This window comes from Camarhynchus parvulus, chromosome 6 (assembly GCF_901933205.1).
Source record: "Camarhynchus parvulus chromosome 6, STF_HiC, whole genome shotgun sequence".
In the NCBI taxonomy this organism is placed as follows: domain Eukaryota; kingdom Metazoa; phylum Chordata; class Aves; order Passeriformes; family Thraupidae; genus Camarhynchus; species Camarhynchus parvulus.
This window is the reverse complement of record NC_044576.1, coordinates 3414854-3430028: the sequence shown is the minus strand read 5'-3', so window position 1 is coordinate 3430028 and position 15175 is coordinate 3414854. Positions and strand designations below refer to the sequence as shown.

Here is a 15175-nt window from a genome sequence, read left to right as displayed (position 1 = left end):
TTTTTTTCTAGTGTTGTCTCTAGAGGATTTTGAAATTTCTTTTAAATCTTTTGAATTTTTTGAATCTTTTTGAATCTTTCGAAATTTTTTTAATCTCTGTTTGGACCACCTGAATACAGTTGATTAAAATGTTCAGCTTTCACCTGGAGAAGTGACAGGGTGGGGAGAGGAGCCTTCATGCCATTCCTGGCTGGCACTGCATTGCCTTTCTTTCTTTTTCCTTCTTTTTCCTTCTTTTTTTTTCCTTCTTCTTTTCCTGCTTTTTTTTCCTGCTTTTTTTTCCTTCTTTTTCCCTTTTTTTCCCTTCTTTTTCCTTCTTTTTTTTTTCTTTTTCCTTCTTTTTTCCTTCTTTTTTCCTTCTTTTTTCCTTCTTTTTTCCTTCTTTTTTTCTCCTTCTTTCTTTTTCTTCTTTCTTTTCCCTTCTTTTCCTTCTTTTCCTTTTTTTTTTTTTTTTGGTTTAGTTTGGCGGGTTTTTTTGTTTTGTTTTGTTTGGGGTTTTTTAGTTTTTGGGGGTTTTTTTTGTGCCTTCATCAGTGACACAAAGCTCATCGTTGCTGTCTCAGGTCTGCCACTTGTTACACTGAAAACCATCAAGGCGGATCAGAAAGAGATCCAACAGATCTGTGGTGAAAAACACTGGAGTTAGGTTCCCAGAATGTTTTGGGTGGGAAGGGACCTTAAAGCCCATCCACCTTCCAGCATCCCAAGCTGCTCCAGCCTGGCCTTGGGCACTGCCAGGGATGCAGGGGCAGCCCCAGCTGCTCTGGGCACCCTGTGCCAGGGCCTGCCCACCCTGCCAGGGAACAACTCCTAATTCCCAATATCCCATCTAAACATCCTCTCTGGCAGTGAGAAGCCATTCCCTGTGTCCTGTGCCTCCATCCCTTGTAAATAGTTTCTTTCCATCTTTCTCCCTTCAGGTACTGGAAGGACATCTCCCTAGGGAAAAAACAGTCCTAGTGGTTTTGAATTCAATAAAAATTGTAATTAATCACATTTTTAATGTGGCTGGGTTTGGGCAGTATTTTTTTTTCCTTTCAGTGACTGAGAGGTGAGAAATGAATAAATCCTGAAGAGAAATTTCCAGTCAGACAGCCCAGTGTGTGATTCTGGTGGAGAATGTGTAAAATCCAAATAAAAAGGGGCTTAGGGTTTCACAAAGTGCTTATCTTAGGGTTTATCTGAGAGGTTAGGGCAATAAGACTGAGCAGTAATCTCAGAGGGGCTGTGATGCGTTGATGGTTATTTTCTTTAGTCTGAAGGAAGCGCAGTTATTTTACAGCAATAAAAAACTTGGCTGTTTCTGTCAGCCAAAATCCTGAGGGCCATCAGAAAATCTCCATAAACGTGTCAATGGTGCAAGCACCAGAAGAATCAGCTTGTTTCAGAGAGGGAGAATTCAGCTGTGAGGCAAAGCAATATTTCATGGAGAAAGTGCTCAAAATCATGCACTGGGATATGGTCAGATTTTCAGTCTGTCATGCTTCCTTTAAAATTCCTTGGAAGATCTGCATCATCCTGAAAAATAGAGTAGATCAGTCAGAGGCTTGGGGGAGGCCAGAAAATAAATTCAGGGGAGAGCAGCCATTCCAAATGTTACTGTGGGTTATATTATATTATATTATATTATATTATATTATATTATATTATATTATATTATATTATATTATATTATATTATATTATATTATATTATATTATATTATATTATATTATATTATATTATATTATATTATATTATATTATAAAATACTATATTATATTATATTATATTATAGGTAATATATATTATAATATAATAATACGATAAATAATAATATATTATAATAATTATATTATTATATATTATATAATTATCATATAAAGAATATTATATAATATATATTACATAATATATATAATATATATGATAATATATATTATATGTACTATAAAATATAATATATAGTAATATATATATATATATTATATAATTATATATGTATCATTATATTTATGTATATTATACATAATGTATATAATTAATGATATATAATATATAATATATTAATATTATATTTTATTATATCATGTATATATATTATATAATATATTATATATATCATATTATGTACATTATATTAATATATATTATTAATATTCTATTATATATTGTAAAATACATTAAATTATATTATAATATATCATTATTTTACTATATTATATTATATCATATTTAAATATAAGTAATATATTGTATTATATATAATATATATGATTATATTATAATTTAATATAATATATAATTTAATATGATTTTTTATAATATATTACAATATAATATATAATATCATATATTAATATATATTATATATTATATGGTGTAGATAATACATATTAATATATATTATATATTTTAAGATAAAATATATTATGATATATTATCATATTATATATAGTATATTTTATACATTATATTAATATATATTATATTCTAATATTGTCATAGATATATTATATAATACAATAAATTATAATCAATCACATATTATATAATATAGAATATATTGGATATAATATAATATGATATAATGTGATATAATATAATGTAATATAATATAATATAATATAATATAATATAATATAATATAATATAATATAATATAATATAATGTAATGTAATGTAATATAATGTAATGTAATGTAATAAAAATATAATATAAAATATAATATAATATAATATTTTTATTGTTGGTGTATTACTATATAACAGAATTCCTGGCTATAATTTGGCAGAACTGAAGGCCAGAGCTCCCTCCCTGCTGCTGGATTTCGTTGTGCTGTCCTTGGTGGCCCCTGCAGTGGCTTTGGGGGAACCTTCCCAGGCTGACTCTGAGTCACTGCTGCTTCCCTCACCATCCTGTCTAAGCCTTTCTCCTCTGAAGGGCAAAGCCAGCAAACAAAATGAAAATCTGATGGCATTTATTTAGGAAAAGAAGCTTGCATTCGTTGCAGTTTCCTGGAGTATCACACAGCCACATTGGTTTCAGTAAATAATTCGTTATTTAGTTCTTTTTTCACCCCTTTTTTTCCTAAGTCTGTAACTTCCGCCTCATTCCAAGAAGCTTTCTGTAAAATGGTCTTTTTAGGTAATGCTCTTCACCTAATCTGTTTATTCAGTGTGCTCAAGTCCATCCATTTCCAGTAAATACTCTTCTCTCTGCTAAGAAAATTGCTCGTAAATTTTATCGGGTGATCAGATTATTGGATTTGGATATTGTTTGCTTTTCTGCCTTTAGGAGATTCTCTAAGCATCTTTCTGTAGTGCAAATTCTTGCTTAAGTTAATCCTGTTTAAACACATCTTTTTTTTTTTTAAGGTCTCCTGACAGTTCTGAAGGAAACTTGCCCAAAACCAAAAAAAAAAAAATTAAAATGTGGCTTCACTTGGTATTTTGCCATGGGGACAAAAGGGCTTTTCCTTGATTGCTTTGTCTTTTTTTTTTTCTGTGCCTAAATATTTTCTTTCCCTTTCAAAACCCTGAAACAAAGCTGTGACCCAAATCCTGGCTGAAAGGAAAATAAATCAGCTGCCAGCAGCGGGAGACATTTGCAGAAGAGACTCGTGGCACATGGCAGGACCCAGAAGGTGCAGAAATAAATGAGTGAAGAACCCCCAGATTGTCCCCTGGGGTCAGGAGGGTACAGAGGGGTGACACAGCATTCCCGGCCCCTGCTGCCAGCTGGGACACACCAAAATTCCTGAATTTCCAGTCAGGGTTTTCCTGTGTGCTGTTTTCCAGCAGTGCCTGGCACCACAATGGTCCCATCCCAGCTGGAGGGGACCCTGACCTGTCCCCACCACTGCTCCTGGGACAGGTCCCGTGCCACTGCCACCGTGGGCTGCCACCCTGCTCCTGCCCAGCTGCCCAGCCTGGCCCGTTGTCCTTGCTGGGAGCAATGGGAAGGCACCAGGGACCTCAGGGGACATTGGCGCTGCCCTGAGGCCATCGCCACCCTGCACAGGGAGAGGACGTTCCATTGTGCCCTGTCATCCCATCTCCCCTGTCATTCCATGAGGTCATTCCACTGTCCCCTGTCATTCCATGTCCCCTGTCATCCCATGAGGACATTCCATTGTCCCCTGTCATTACATTGTCCCTCTGTCATCCCATGTCCCCTGTCATTCCATGTCCCCTGTCATCCCATGAGATCATTCCACTTGTCCCCCTGTCATTCCATGTCCCCTGTCATCCCATGAGGAGATTCTATGTCCCCTGTCATTCCATGTCCCCTGTCATTCCATGTCCCCTGTCATCCCATGAGGATATTCCATTGTCCCCTGCCATCCCATGAGGACATCCCATTGTCCCCCTGTCATTCCATGTCCCCTGCCATTCCCTGCTGTCCTGGTGGGAAAGGCTGTGCCGTGCCAGACTCCCCAGCCTGCCGAGCCAGCACGTTTGTCCCTTGGCTGGCAGGCAAACACGTCCCCAAATTAAAAGCTAAATAAACAAACAAACAAACAAACAAACAGCCTTTAGCCACCAGGCTCGTGGGCTCCTGGGACACTGAGCCAGGTGTGATGTGGCACCAGTGACAGCCAGACCTGCTGGCCCTTGGCTGCTGAGCTCCTCTGATTCCCTGAGCAGGATGATTCTTTTGTGAAAGGGTTGGCAAGAAATATAAAACAGTGGCCAGGGCTCCAGGTCCTCACGGTTTTGTGGGTGGAATAACAGGAGCCTGGCTTGATTTCACCTGGAAAAAGTGCTGGGAGGAGTTGTCTGAAGGTGCAGCCCCAAACGCAGGTGTGACCCACTCTCATCAGCCCCAGCATTGTGTTGCAAATCGCTGGCAGCAGCCTCCATGCCCCGTGTGCCAACTCCTCACCTCTGCCAACCTGTTATTAGGCAATCCACTGGCAGACTGGCTTCAATCCTTCTCCTTTCCCTCTCCAGATGCGGGTCAGGGGTTGGAATATCCTTGCAGAGCCCTGGTGGGCTCGGTGGTGTGCAGAGACCCCCGTGAGGCTGGTGCTGGTGGCACCACCAGATGCCTCCTCAGGAGGATGGATGCCCTGAGCCCAGCTTTGCAGCCCCACAAGCTGCTCAGCTGACGTCAGTTTGGGTTAGAGAGCAGTGCTTTATCCTTTAAACATATTTATCTCTCTATTAAAAGGCGGGGGATGCAGAGGTTGCAAATTAATCCCACTGAGGTTTAATCCGTCCGGACCGTCAGCATTTTTATTTTCTTTGGATTGGAGGTCCTAAAACCTTCTGCTGTGGGTGTCTTCTGCCACGTGCAGGGACTTGCAGGCAGAATCCTGCACAACTCCACACACAGCTGCTGGCCAGCACATGCAACACAGAGGTGGGTCTGTCGTAAATAATATGCAATAAACAGAATAAATGAATCCCATGTAATAAATAGATGGGGCTGCTATAACAAGCATGTCTGTTATAGTTGCCTCTTTGAGTTAGGTCTAATAAGCTCTTGGAGGTCTATAACACACCCAAGATAGCTCAGCTACCTTTGGAGTCATAAAATCAGCAGGATGGCCTCTGTTGCAGTGTTGAGACCAAAAAGGTTTAATAAAAGGCAAAATAACAAAATTCTTTACAGGGAAAAACCCAGCCAGGTGCCAAGGGTTCTTGCTCCTAATAAAACACCTCACAAAAACAATTTGTTTCTTTGTTCACTTCTTTTTCTTGTAAATTGCCCAAACAAGACTTTTTAGCTTCTGTCCAATTAGCTATCCTTAAGTTTGAGGTGAAGCCCCCTAAGCCTGTGAAGTAGCTTTTTCACCTAATTAGAAAGAGAAATTTCTATGCTTCTTTCCTTTTTGAAGAGACAAAAGATAGTTTTGTCACTGCATCAACAAGAACCACATTCCTACACATGCCTACCACAGCTGATGGGTGGCTCTGCTGCCTGGGCAGTCACCAGGGACGTGGGGAGATGCTGGTGTCTGCTCCTTGGAAAACCTTGAGTTGCTGTTTCTCATCATCCACCTGGTCAGGTTTTCACACCGAGGTTTTTCTCCAGAGTCCTGGAGCTGCTGACAAGGTAGAAACAGCTCAGTCCTGGTCACTGGGTCACATCAAGGATGCTCTGTTGATGCAGATGAAATTTCTGGTGCCTTACTCTGGCAATACTCTGCCATTCCCAACCCTGGCAAGGTGAGAGGCACCTGCAGAGGGCTCATCCATCCTGGTACTGGGCTGCTGTGCTCCCTCAAGCTGTCAGATGAATGGCTTTGGGAATTGCAGGGGTTTTCTCTGAGTAGCCCTGCTGATAAGGTGGAACCCAGAAAGTGAGATGCTCAGCTTTGCCAGATATCCCCAGAACCTGAAACTCAGTCATGGCACTACCAATTCCTGCCCTGTTTAATGCAGCACAAGTGTAGGGAAAAAAATATTGCAGCTTTGATTCCAGAGAGTCAGTAACAAGTCAACCTCTCCAGGGTAAACAGAGAGGCTGAAGTTTACTCCTCTAGTCATGACTTTCTTTTTCATTTCAACAGTAAGGAGCTAAACAGGATGAGCAAGAAAATCTTGGCAAGAAACCATGTGATTGGAGAGGGATAGCTGGGTGGATTTGCGAGGTGAGAAAGGGCTCAGCCTCTCCTTGCACATTTCATCAACAGCAAATCACCAGGTTTGAACTCCACGCTGCGCAGTGAGGAGGATCTGGTGAGGAGAATCTCCTTTTGCCAGCTGTGCCCAGCTCAGAGCCCCCTGGGCCAGATGTGGCCTCTTTCCACCAGGGCTGTCACAAGGCCACTTCCCTCCCCTCCTGCGCCTAAACCCACAAACCACAGCACATGCTGGATTCCTGGAGTAAAATTTCACTCCTGGATTGCTCTGAGCCTGCAAAAGCTGGAAAGAAAACCCCAACACAGCAGATCTCCTGCAAGCCAAGGGCTGGAGCTTGGCTCTGATGCAAGACTTTATTGCAATAATCTCTACAGACACAGGGGCCGGGCAGAAATCACAGCATTGCACTAAAAAGCCTTAAATCAGTGTGGAACAGGGGGACAGGGGGACAGGGGACATTTTTAAGCAGAGCATCCCTCACACAAACCCAAGGCACAGGGGAACAGGCAGCTCCTCCATCCTGGGGCAGCACAGGGATGGCTGGATGGATGGATGGATGGATTCATGGATTCATAGATTCATGGATTCATGGATTCATGGATGGATTCATGGATGGATGGATGGATGGATTCATGGATGGATTAATGGATGAATTCATGGAGGGATTCATGGATTCATGGATGGATTCATGGATGGATTCATGGAGGGATTCATGGATGGATTAATGGATGAATTCATGGAGGGATTCATGGATTCATGGATGGATTCATGGATGGATTCATGGAGGGATTCATGGATTCATGGATGGATTCATGGATGGATTAGTGGCTGGGTGGGTTCATTGATGGATTGATGGATGGATTAATGGCTGGGTGGGTTCATTGATGGATTGATGGATGGATTGATGGATGGATTGATGGAAGGACTGATGAAGGGATTGATGGATGGATTCATGGATAAGTTAATCAACAGATTCATGGATGGATTCATGGATGAATTCATGGAGGGATTGATGGATGGATTCATGGATGCATTCATTGATGGATTCATGGATGGATTTATGGGTGGATTTATGGATGGATTCATGGCTGGCTGGGTTCATTGATGGATTCATGGATGGATTGATGGATGGATTAATGGATGGGTTAATGGATGGATTTATAGATGGGTTCATCAATGGATTGATGGATGGATTCGTGGATGGATCCGTGGATGGATTGATAGATGGATCTGTGGATGGATTGATGGATGGATGGATTCATGGATGGATCCAGGGATGGATTAATGGATGGGTTAATGGCTGGGTGGATTCATGGGTGGATTAATGACTGGATTCATGGATGGATCCATGGATGGGTTAATGGATGAATTCATGGATGGGTTCATCAATGGATTGATGGATGGATCCATGGATGGATTCATGGACAGATCCATGGAGGGATTCATGGATTCTCCTCCATCATGGCCACCATCCGCTGGTACATGCGCTGGGGGGCGTTCAGGCCCCAGTGGTGGTCGAAGTGGTTCCAGTCGGGGAAGTGCTCGTGGTGGACAACGTGGGTGAGGCGGGACAGCAAGCGCTGGGTCTCCTCAGGGGGGATCACCCAGTCGTGCCCCCCGCTCCACACAGCCACTGGCACCCTCATGGCCTCGATCTGGTAAGTGGGAGGCCTCCGCTGGCAGGGGGGAAACACTCCTGTTACCTGGGGCTGGTGGGTGGGGTGTTCTCCCCCATCCCCATCCCAGACAGCCCCTTCACCTGGTTGTACTTCTCTATGTTTCTCAGCCCGTAGTCAAACTGCTTGAACTCGGCGGTTTTTGCAGTCTGGAAGGCAGAGGCAAAGGGTTAATCCAGGTAATATCCTGGATCAGCCCCCCCTGGACAGAGACACCTTTTGGGACATCTTGGTGCAGCAGCTTAAAAATCCCTTTTATCTCTTGGCTTTGGTTCCACCTCCTTGACCTGTTTCCAGCAGCATTTGAAAATATCACATTCACAGATTAAAAGAAAGTTAAAATAGTTATAAAATCAGGATCTCTACCTGTCCCCAGTGCAGGAAATTTTTTACTGATGTATAGTCTGGAAAATGAGATAGGTACACATCCAGTCGGCTCTACAGGAAAAAGAAAGTATTTTCTAAGTGAGTTGGAAAGGATGAAAATCCATCTGGGCAAAAAACCTCAAGCATTCTGTCTTATAACTGCAATATAAATGTTAAACACTCTTTATTCTTTAGCAGCTTTATTCTGCTCAGAGCTAGAAGCAGCTTCCAAAGGTAAGCCACTTAACAATGGAAATACACTTAAAATGGAAATAGAACTGGTCCACATTCTTTGGTTATTTTCTTCTGTAAACTCATTGTGTGCCAGCCAAAAATGAGGCAGGAGTTTCCTTTCCCAAGAGATGAGACTACAAGTGATTTTCTTTTACCAAAGACTCCATTGGGTTTGACACCCCCACACCACTGCAGGGAATCTCCAAATAACCACAGCCTCTCACACCTTATTTTGGGGGTTTATACTCACGGTTGTGCCTCATTAACTATCTCCAGGTGTCTAGGAAAACCAGAGAGGGCTGTGACCTGGACTGAGAGCCTGGCGCACTCACCATGTTCAAGTTGTTCCTGTCGAAGCCTCCAACCAGGAAGATGCCGTCGGCACACACTTCAGCTTCCTGTGGCTGGCTGCACTTGTCAACCAGGAGCAGCTTCTCCTTCCTTGGCACCAGAACCAGCTCTCTGGTTCCAAACATGTCCTGCATGAGCACGAGGGAATGTCGGGAATGGTGCCAGGAGCTCCAACGCCTGCCGCAGGTGCAGGATCAGTACACAGTGGCAATACAGGGGGCAGAAATTGCCAAAAATCCCTGGATTTTGGCAGTAACCACCCAGAAACACCTCCTGTACCTTGAGCAGCAGGTCTGGTAGGAAGGCTAGCTTTAACACAGGGCAGGAATTGACAGAAATCCCTGGATTTTGGCAGTAACCACCCAGAAACACCTCCTGTACCTTGAGCAGCAGGTCTGGTAGGAAGGCTAGCTTTAACACAGGACCCCGGACGTGGCGGAAGGTGTACACAGGAGCCAGGGCAAAGAAGAGTTTGATTTTCTTGGCCAGATGTGGCAAGCTGGAAAACGCTATGAAACCTGAAAAGCAGCATGAGAGCACAACACAAATCCCAGCTCACCCCAGGCCCTGTGTTTGAGGCTTTTTTTGAACAAAAAATGCTCCTGGATGCCAGCACAGCCCGGTATGTTTGGGCAGGACATGGCAAACCCCTCCCATGCAGAAGGCTGGGAAGGCAGGAGGGGACAGCAGCTCCCAGCAGCGTCCAGTTTGGGATGGACATTGATATCACTCACCCAGGGAGCTGCCCTGAGCGTGGCCGACGTAGAACAGCTGCTCCTGCTCCGTTTGCATCAGGATGAAGCCCACCATGGCCGGCAGGTCGTACACGGCCATCTCGTGGAAGCTGCGCGGCAAAGGGAGAGCCTGGAGGAGATTCCCACCTCCCAGCCACCCAGGGGCAGCAGGGGCTCAGTGCTGGCAGCCCTGCAGCCCAGCTGCCCTTGGTGGCCCTGACCTGAAGTCCCAGAACTCCTCGGAGGCCGTGGAGAGGCTGCGGTGCCGGCGGGACCAGCTGCTGCCGCGGTTGTTCCCGATCCAGACGTCGTGTCCCGCGTCCGCCAGGATGAAGGCCAGGCTGTTCTCGGGGAAATTGTCCACCCAGTCACCACCATCCAGGCAAAACCCATGCACTATCAGCACGGGGGTCCTGGCTCCTGAAGGAGGAGATGGGAGGTAGTTGGCAGAAGAAGACATACAGGAATGTGCCCCTTGTTGATGGAGTGACAAAACTGTCCTTTGTCCCCTCAAAAAGGAAATAAGCCCAGAAGTTTCTCTCCTCAATTAGGTGAAAAGACACCTCATAGAATCTGGGGGGCTTCACCTCAAACTTAAGGATTGGACAGGAGCCATAAAGTCCCTCCTGAGAAATTTACAAGAAAAAGAAGAGAACAAAGAAACAAATTGCTTTTGTGAGGTGTTTTGCCAGGAGCAAGAACCTCTGCCACCTGGCTCGGTTTTTCTCTGTAAAGAATTTTGTTATTTTGCCTTTTATTAAAACCTTCTTGTTCTCAACACTACCACAGAAGCCATCCTGCTGATTTTATGCCTCCAAAGGTAGCTGAGCTATCTTGGGTGTGAAATAGATCTCCAAGAGCTTATGAGACCTGGCTCGAGGAGACTCCTATTTCAAAGACACCTTTCCCACATGGAAATAAAACACCACTGTAACACCTTGGTACTGTTTCATGCAAGCTGCACATTAAAAATTCCCTTCTCCCATTATTTCCCTGGTTATGCTGGTGCTTTTTTTTGTGTTTGGGGAGCTTTTGCCACCCCAGGCCCTGAGCCTGGACCTTGGAGCAGGGTTTTGCTGCAGGGAAAGAGCCACTTTGGGGGCTTTGCTGGGTCACAACACAACGCTGAGCTCCTGAAGGCAGCCAGGAACAAACTCCTCATCCTCTCCCAGCTGCCCAAGCCATGCCTGGAGGCACAGGCATTCCTCTTGTTGTCAGGAGGGCCAGGGTCACAGCTGGTGCCCCCTGGGTGAGGCTGAGCCCACCTGAGAGCCCGGTGCCCCCCTTGCCGTGGGGAATCCTGTTGAGGCTCAGGAAGTAGCCATCCTCTGTCATCACCTCGTACTCCTCGCTGGGATAGCCGTGGAAAAGGATCTTCTGGCTCTGCAGGGACAGGGGTGTGAGGCAGAGGATGACCCAGAGCCCTGGGCCTGCCTCAGCTTCACCCACTGCTGCCACCCACCTGGTGTCCCTGGTGTCACCTGCACCCAAAGGAACCACAGGGAGAGCAGGGAGAGGCCAAGCTCAAGCTGAGGGCATGGAGTGAGTGCCAGCAATGCAAATATGGGAGATTTTTGATGCCCCAAACCCCCCAGAGAGGCCAGGTGCAGATGCAGGGAAGGGGTGAGCCCAGCTGGTGCCTCAGGAAGGACTTTGGGCATGCCCATGGGGAAGTGAGGTGCTCCCCAAACACTTACAATGTTCATGAACCTCTCGGGGTTGTGGAACAATTCAGCATCTGGGATGGCATCTTCCAGCCCCTGGGCCAGGCACAGGGCCACCAGCAGCAGCCACATCTCACCCACCTGCAGTACCTGGGGGATAATAGGGCTGGATGAGCAGGGCTCTGGGTGCTCCAGGGCCACAAGGAGCCCTTTGGAACAGCCAAAGACTGATGCTGCCACAGGGAGCAGGTGCCTGCAACCCCTTGTGCAGTTTGGAGCCCACCCCAAGCCCTCTTGGTGGCCATTGTCACCTAGGGCAGCTGTAAGTGCAGTGCGGGACAAGCAGCCTCCCTCCACCCCCTGCCTGGGAAAAGCATCAGGGAAATCCTTGAGCTTTCAGGAAAAGCATTTCAGGGGAAGAATGCTCCCCCAAACAGGAGGGGTCATGCCAGAGCTCCATCCCTGCCATGGATGTTTTACAGCTCCTTGCCAGGTGCTCCTGGAATGCCCAGCCCAAGGCATTCCAGACTCAAGGGCACATCCAGCAAAGTCCAATTCCCTGATGATCCTGCTGCAGGAGCTAAAGATGGCTCTCTGCCTCCCAGAGTGGGTTTTTCCAGCAGCCTTATTGCATGGAAAGCTTTCCTGGGCTGCTCAGGAAAACAGCAGAGCTCTGTGTGGGCCGCAGCAAAAACTCCCTCTCACTCAAACACAAAGTGCCAACTCAAGCCCACCAGCAGCACCTCAGTGCCTCCATCTCCACGTGCGGGTGAGAAGGGATGTCCTGGGGTTAAACTGCTGTGACGGCTGAGGGAAGGAGAGGTTGGATTGCTCTTTGATCCCCTAGGCAAACCACATTGCTAAACCCCATCTCCCTTTGGCCTGCCCAGCTGCCCAACACCACAACTGCAGGCTGGACTCTGTGCAAATCACCTCTTTTTGGGGCTTTTAGTCCTGTTGCCCCTCAGCCTGAGTGCGGAATGAAGATGGAAAGGACAGCAGGGAGGCAGGAGCTGCAGTGGCCAGCTCCTCACCCAGTTTAGCTGGCCACAGACACATTGCAGGCCATGCCTGGGGACATCAGAGCCTGGCCAATTGCTGAAATCACCACTTCAGTGAGCACTGGGGCTTATAGGGGATGGAGAAGCCAGGCCTGCTCAGGAATCAGGAGATGCCAGGTAGAACAGTGTGATCCTCAGTGCTGTTTTCTTATTGCTAAACCCACAGGAGTTTCACACCAATTGCATGCCCTGGTTGAGCTGCTCAGTTAGGAAAGAGCTTCTTTCCCTTGGGGCTGCCCAGAGAGGTGGCAAATCCCTGCCAGATTCTGTCCCCGTGGTCTGTGGAAACCCAGGGCACTGGGAATATTTCTGCGTCTGCTCTGGGGTGCCCTGAGCCCCAGGGGAGCACTGACTCTGACCCTCATTCACGGAGAAAGTTTCCTAAACTTCAAGATAGACTGGAACCCACAAAAGTGTGAAATAGATTATAGAGAGCAGTGTAGGTGCTTCACTTGGTGAGAAATTGAGGTTTTGGGATTTTTAGTATGTTGTGGATGGAAGCAAGATGGAGGGCACAGGGTGCCATCCTGGGTTTCTTCTTCGTGCTGCTTCTTCCTCCTTCTCCATGGGTTTGGGTGGCATTTTGTAATTGAGCAGAAAAGTCCCCATTGCAGCTCTTTGGGATCAGTTATTGGGTTAAAAGGGAAAATAATCAAGGTGTCAGTTTTTAATTGGATAGTTTAGTCTTAAAAGCCCTTGGAACAAGAGATTGTTGGCCATTTTGTGCCTTCTAAAGAAAAGCTGCTGAGCTCACAGTAGTGAGGTTGTTTTACTGATAAAAAATAATAAACACCTGAGTCTGAACATGAAATACCATCTCAAGTGCCTTCAATCCAGACCCAGAGAAACTCACAACTGGGACCCCCACAGTGGTCCATCTCCCCTAGATCTGCCCTTCACCATGTGCAAGGGGACCTTCCACTGCTCCATAGCCAGCAGCAGCCCTCACACATTGTTACTGATGTATAGTCTGGAAAATGAGATATCTACTCATCCAGTCAGATCTACAGGAAAAATAATTTTCTAAGTGAGATGGGAAGGATGAAAATCCATTTGGGCAAAAAACCTCAAGCATTCTGTCCTGTAACTGCAATATAAATGTTATCCACTCTTTATTCTTTAGCAGCTTTATTCTGCTGAGAGCTAGAAGCAGCTTGCAAAGGTAAGGTATTGATTTCATCAATATCTTAAAATGGAAATGCAGCGACAGAAGCAACTCCTCTTGGTATTCCAGGATGTGGCAGAGAGGGAAGGACGAGTCCCTGGGCATGGGCAGCCAGGGTGGAGGAGAGCAGAGCTCATCCTCAAAGCTGCTGCTCCCCAGGCACCAGCCCTGGGTAAAGCAACCCAGCCCCTTCCCCATCCCTTTCACAGAGCCAAAATGGATGAAGACCCAGGAAAATGTCTAAGCACCAAGTTCTCCATGCACCAAATGCTCAGCTGGAGTGGCAATACCACCTTTTTTTCAGCAATAGCCTGGGCTAGAAGGAGAACAGGAGAATAGGAGAACAGGAGAATAGGAGAACAGGAGAGCAGGAGAGCAGGAGAGCAGGAGAATAGGAGAACAGGAGAACAGGCGAACAGGAGAAAGGAGAACAGGAAAACAGGAGAAAGGAGAACAGGATAATAGGAGAACAGGAGAACAGGAGAGCAGGAGAACAGGAGAAAGGAGAACACCAACCTGACCCTCTGCTTCAGGCTCTCCATGCAGTCAGTGGGGTTGGTGGCACTGAGGGAACCAGTCCTTGGCTTATAAAAACACCCAGAGAGGCTGAGACTTGTCCACCAACACCTGCCTGTCCCTCCCCAGCCACACAGCCCAGGGGTTCAGACACTGCACCCCCAAAACCACATCCCAAAGTTTGGGACGTGTCCCCATCACTGGGAACACACAGGTCCTGTGGTGTCCTCTCCAGCTGGGACAGCATTTTTGGCATTCCTCGGCAGAGGGGTTCCAGCTGCTTTGTCTCTGCTCTGGGGGTGCCAGGCAGGCTGCTCATCCTGGATTTCCAGGTGTAGGTGCCTGTGGGTAAAGTGTCAGCTCTGCATGTCAGCACCAGGGCTGGGTTGAAAAGAAAGGGACAAATCTCAGGAAAGGAGGAAGAAATGCCACTTGCATGTGAGACTGGCTGGATTTTGTCAGTGTGGACATCCTGAGGGGGGAAATCCAAAGGGTGCATGGAAAATCTCCCGTGGCAGGGGGACAATCAGCCCCCCCACGAGTCCGTGACCCCTTTAAGCAGATTTTCCAGCCCCTCCACCTCTCCTCCTGCCAGGAGAGCAGAGGTGGTGGCAAGGGACCTTTGGGGTCTCCATCTCCACCCCAGCCTCCTGCTCACCCTGGCTTGGGGTGGTATCACTGCTGAGCAAAATATTTCCTCTGTCAGTTGAAAATAGACACACATCTGTTGTTGTTTTCACCAGCAGAATCATTGTTTTGGCTTTTTCCTGGGTTTAAATGCTGGCATAAAGAGCAGGATGAGGCACTTTGCAAGAGCTCTATTTAATCATGGCGC

The 15175-nt window shown here is 46.2% G+C and overlaps 1 protein-coding gene across 1 annotated transcript; it reads right to left on the bottom strand.

Moving 5' to 3' along the window:
* Nucleotides 1–8015: 8015 nt before the first annotated feature.
* Nucleotides 8016–11730, bottom strand: LOC115905042 (lipase member M-like). The gene is made up of 9 exons (XM_030951091.1): nt 11632–11730; nt 11200–11317; nt 10156–10354; nt 9935–10044; nt 9582–9718; nt 9182–9328; nt 8616–8687; nt 8333–8398; nt 8016–8249 (listed from the first exon to the last, which is right to left on the bottom strand). The coding sequence occupies exons 1-9, from the start codon at nt 11728–11730 to the stop codon at nt 8016–8018; spliced, it is 1182 nt and encodes a 393-aa protein (XP_030806951.1).
* Nucleotides 11731–15175: the final 3445 nt, after the last annotated feature.

Bases quoted from the DNA above. Each gene is read 5' to 3' on its own strand.
- LOC115905042 (XM_030951091.1), bottom strand. From the start codon at position 11,730: ATGTGGCTGCTGCTGGTGGCCCTGTGCCTGGCCCAGGGGCTGGAAGAT. The intron at 8,688-9,181 runs GTGAGTGCGCCA...TTTTTCCTGTAG, and splicing joins ACAGGAACAACTTGAACATG to AGCCGACTGGATGTGTACCT. The intron at 8,399-8,615 runs GTAGAGATCCTG...TCTGCCTTCCAG, and splicing joins ATTTCCTGCACTGGGGACAG to ACTGCAAAAACCGCCGAGTT.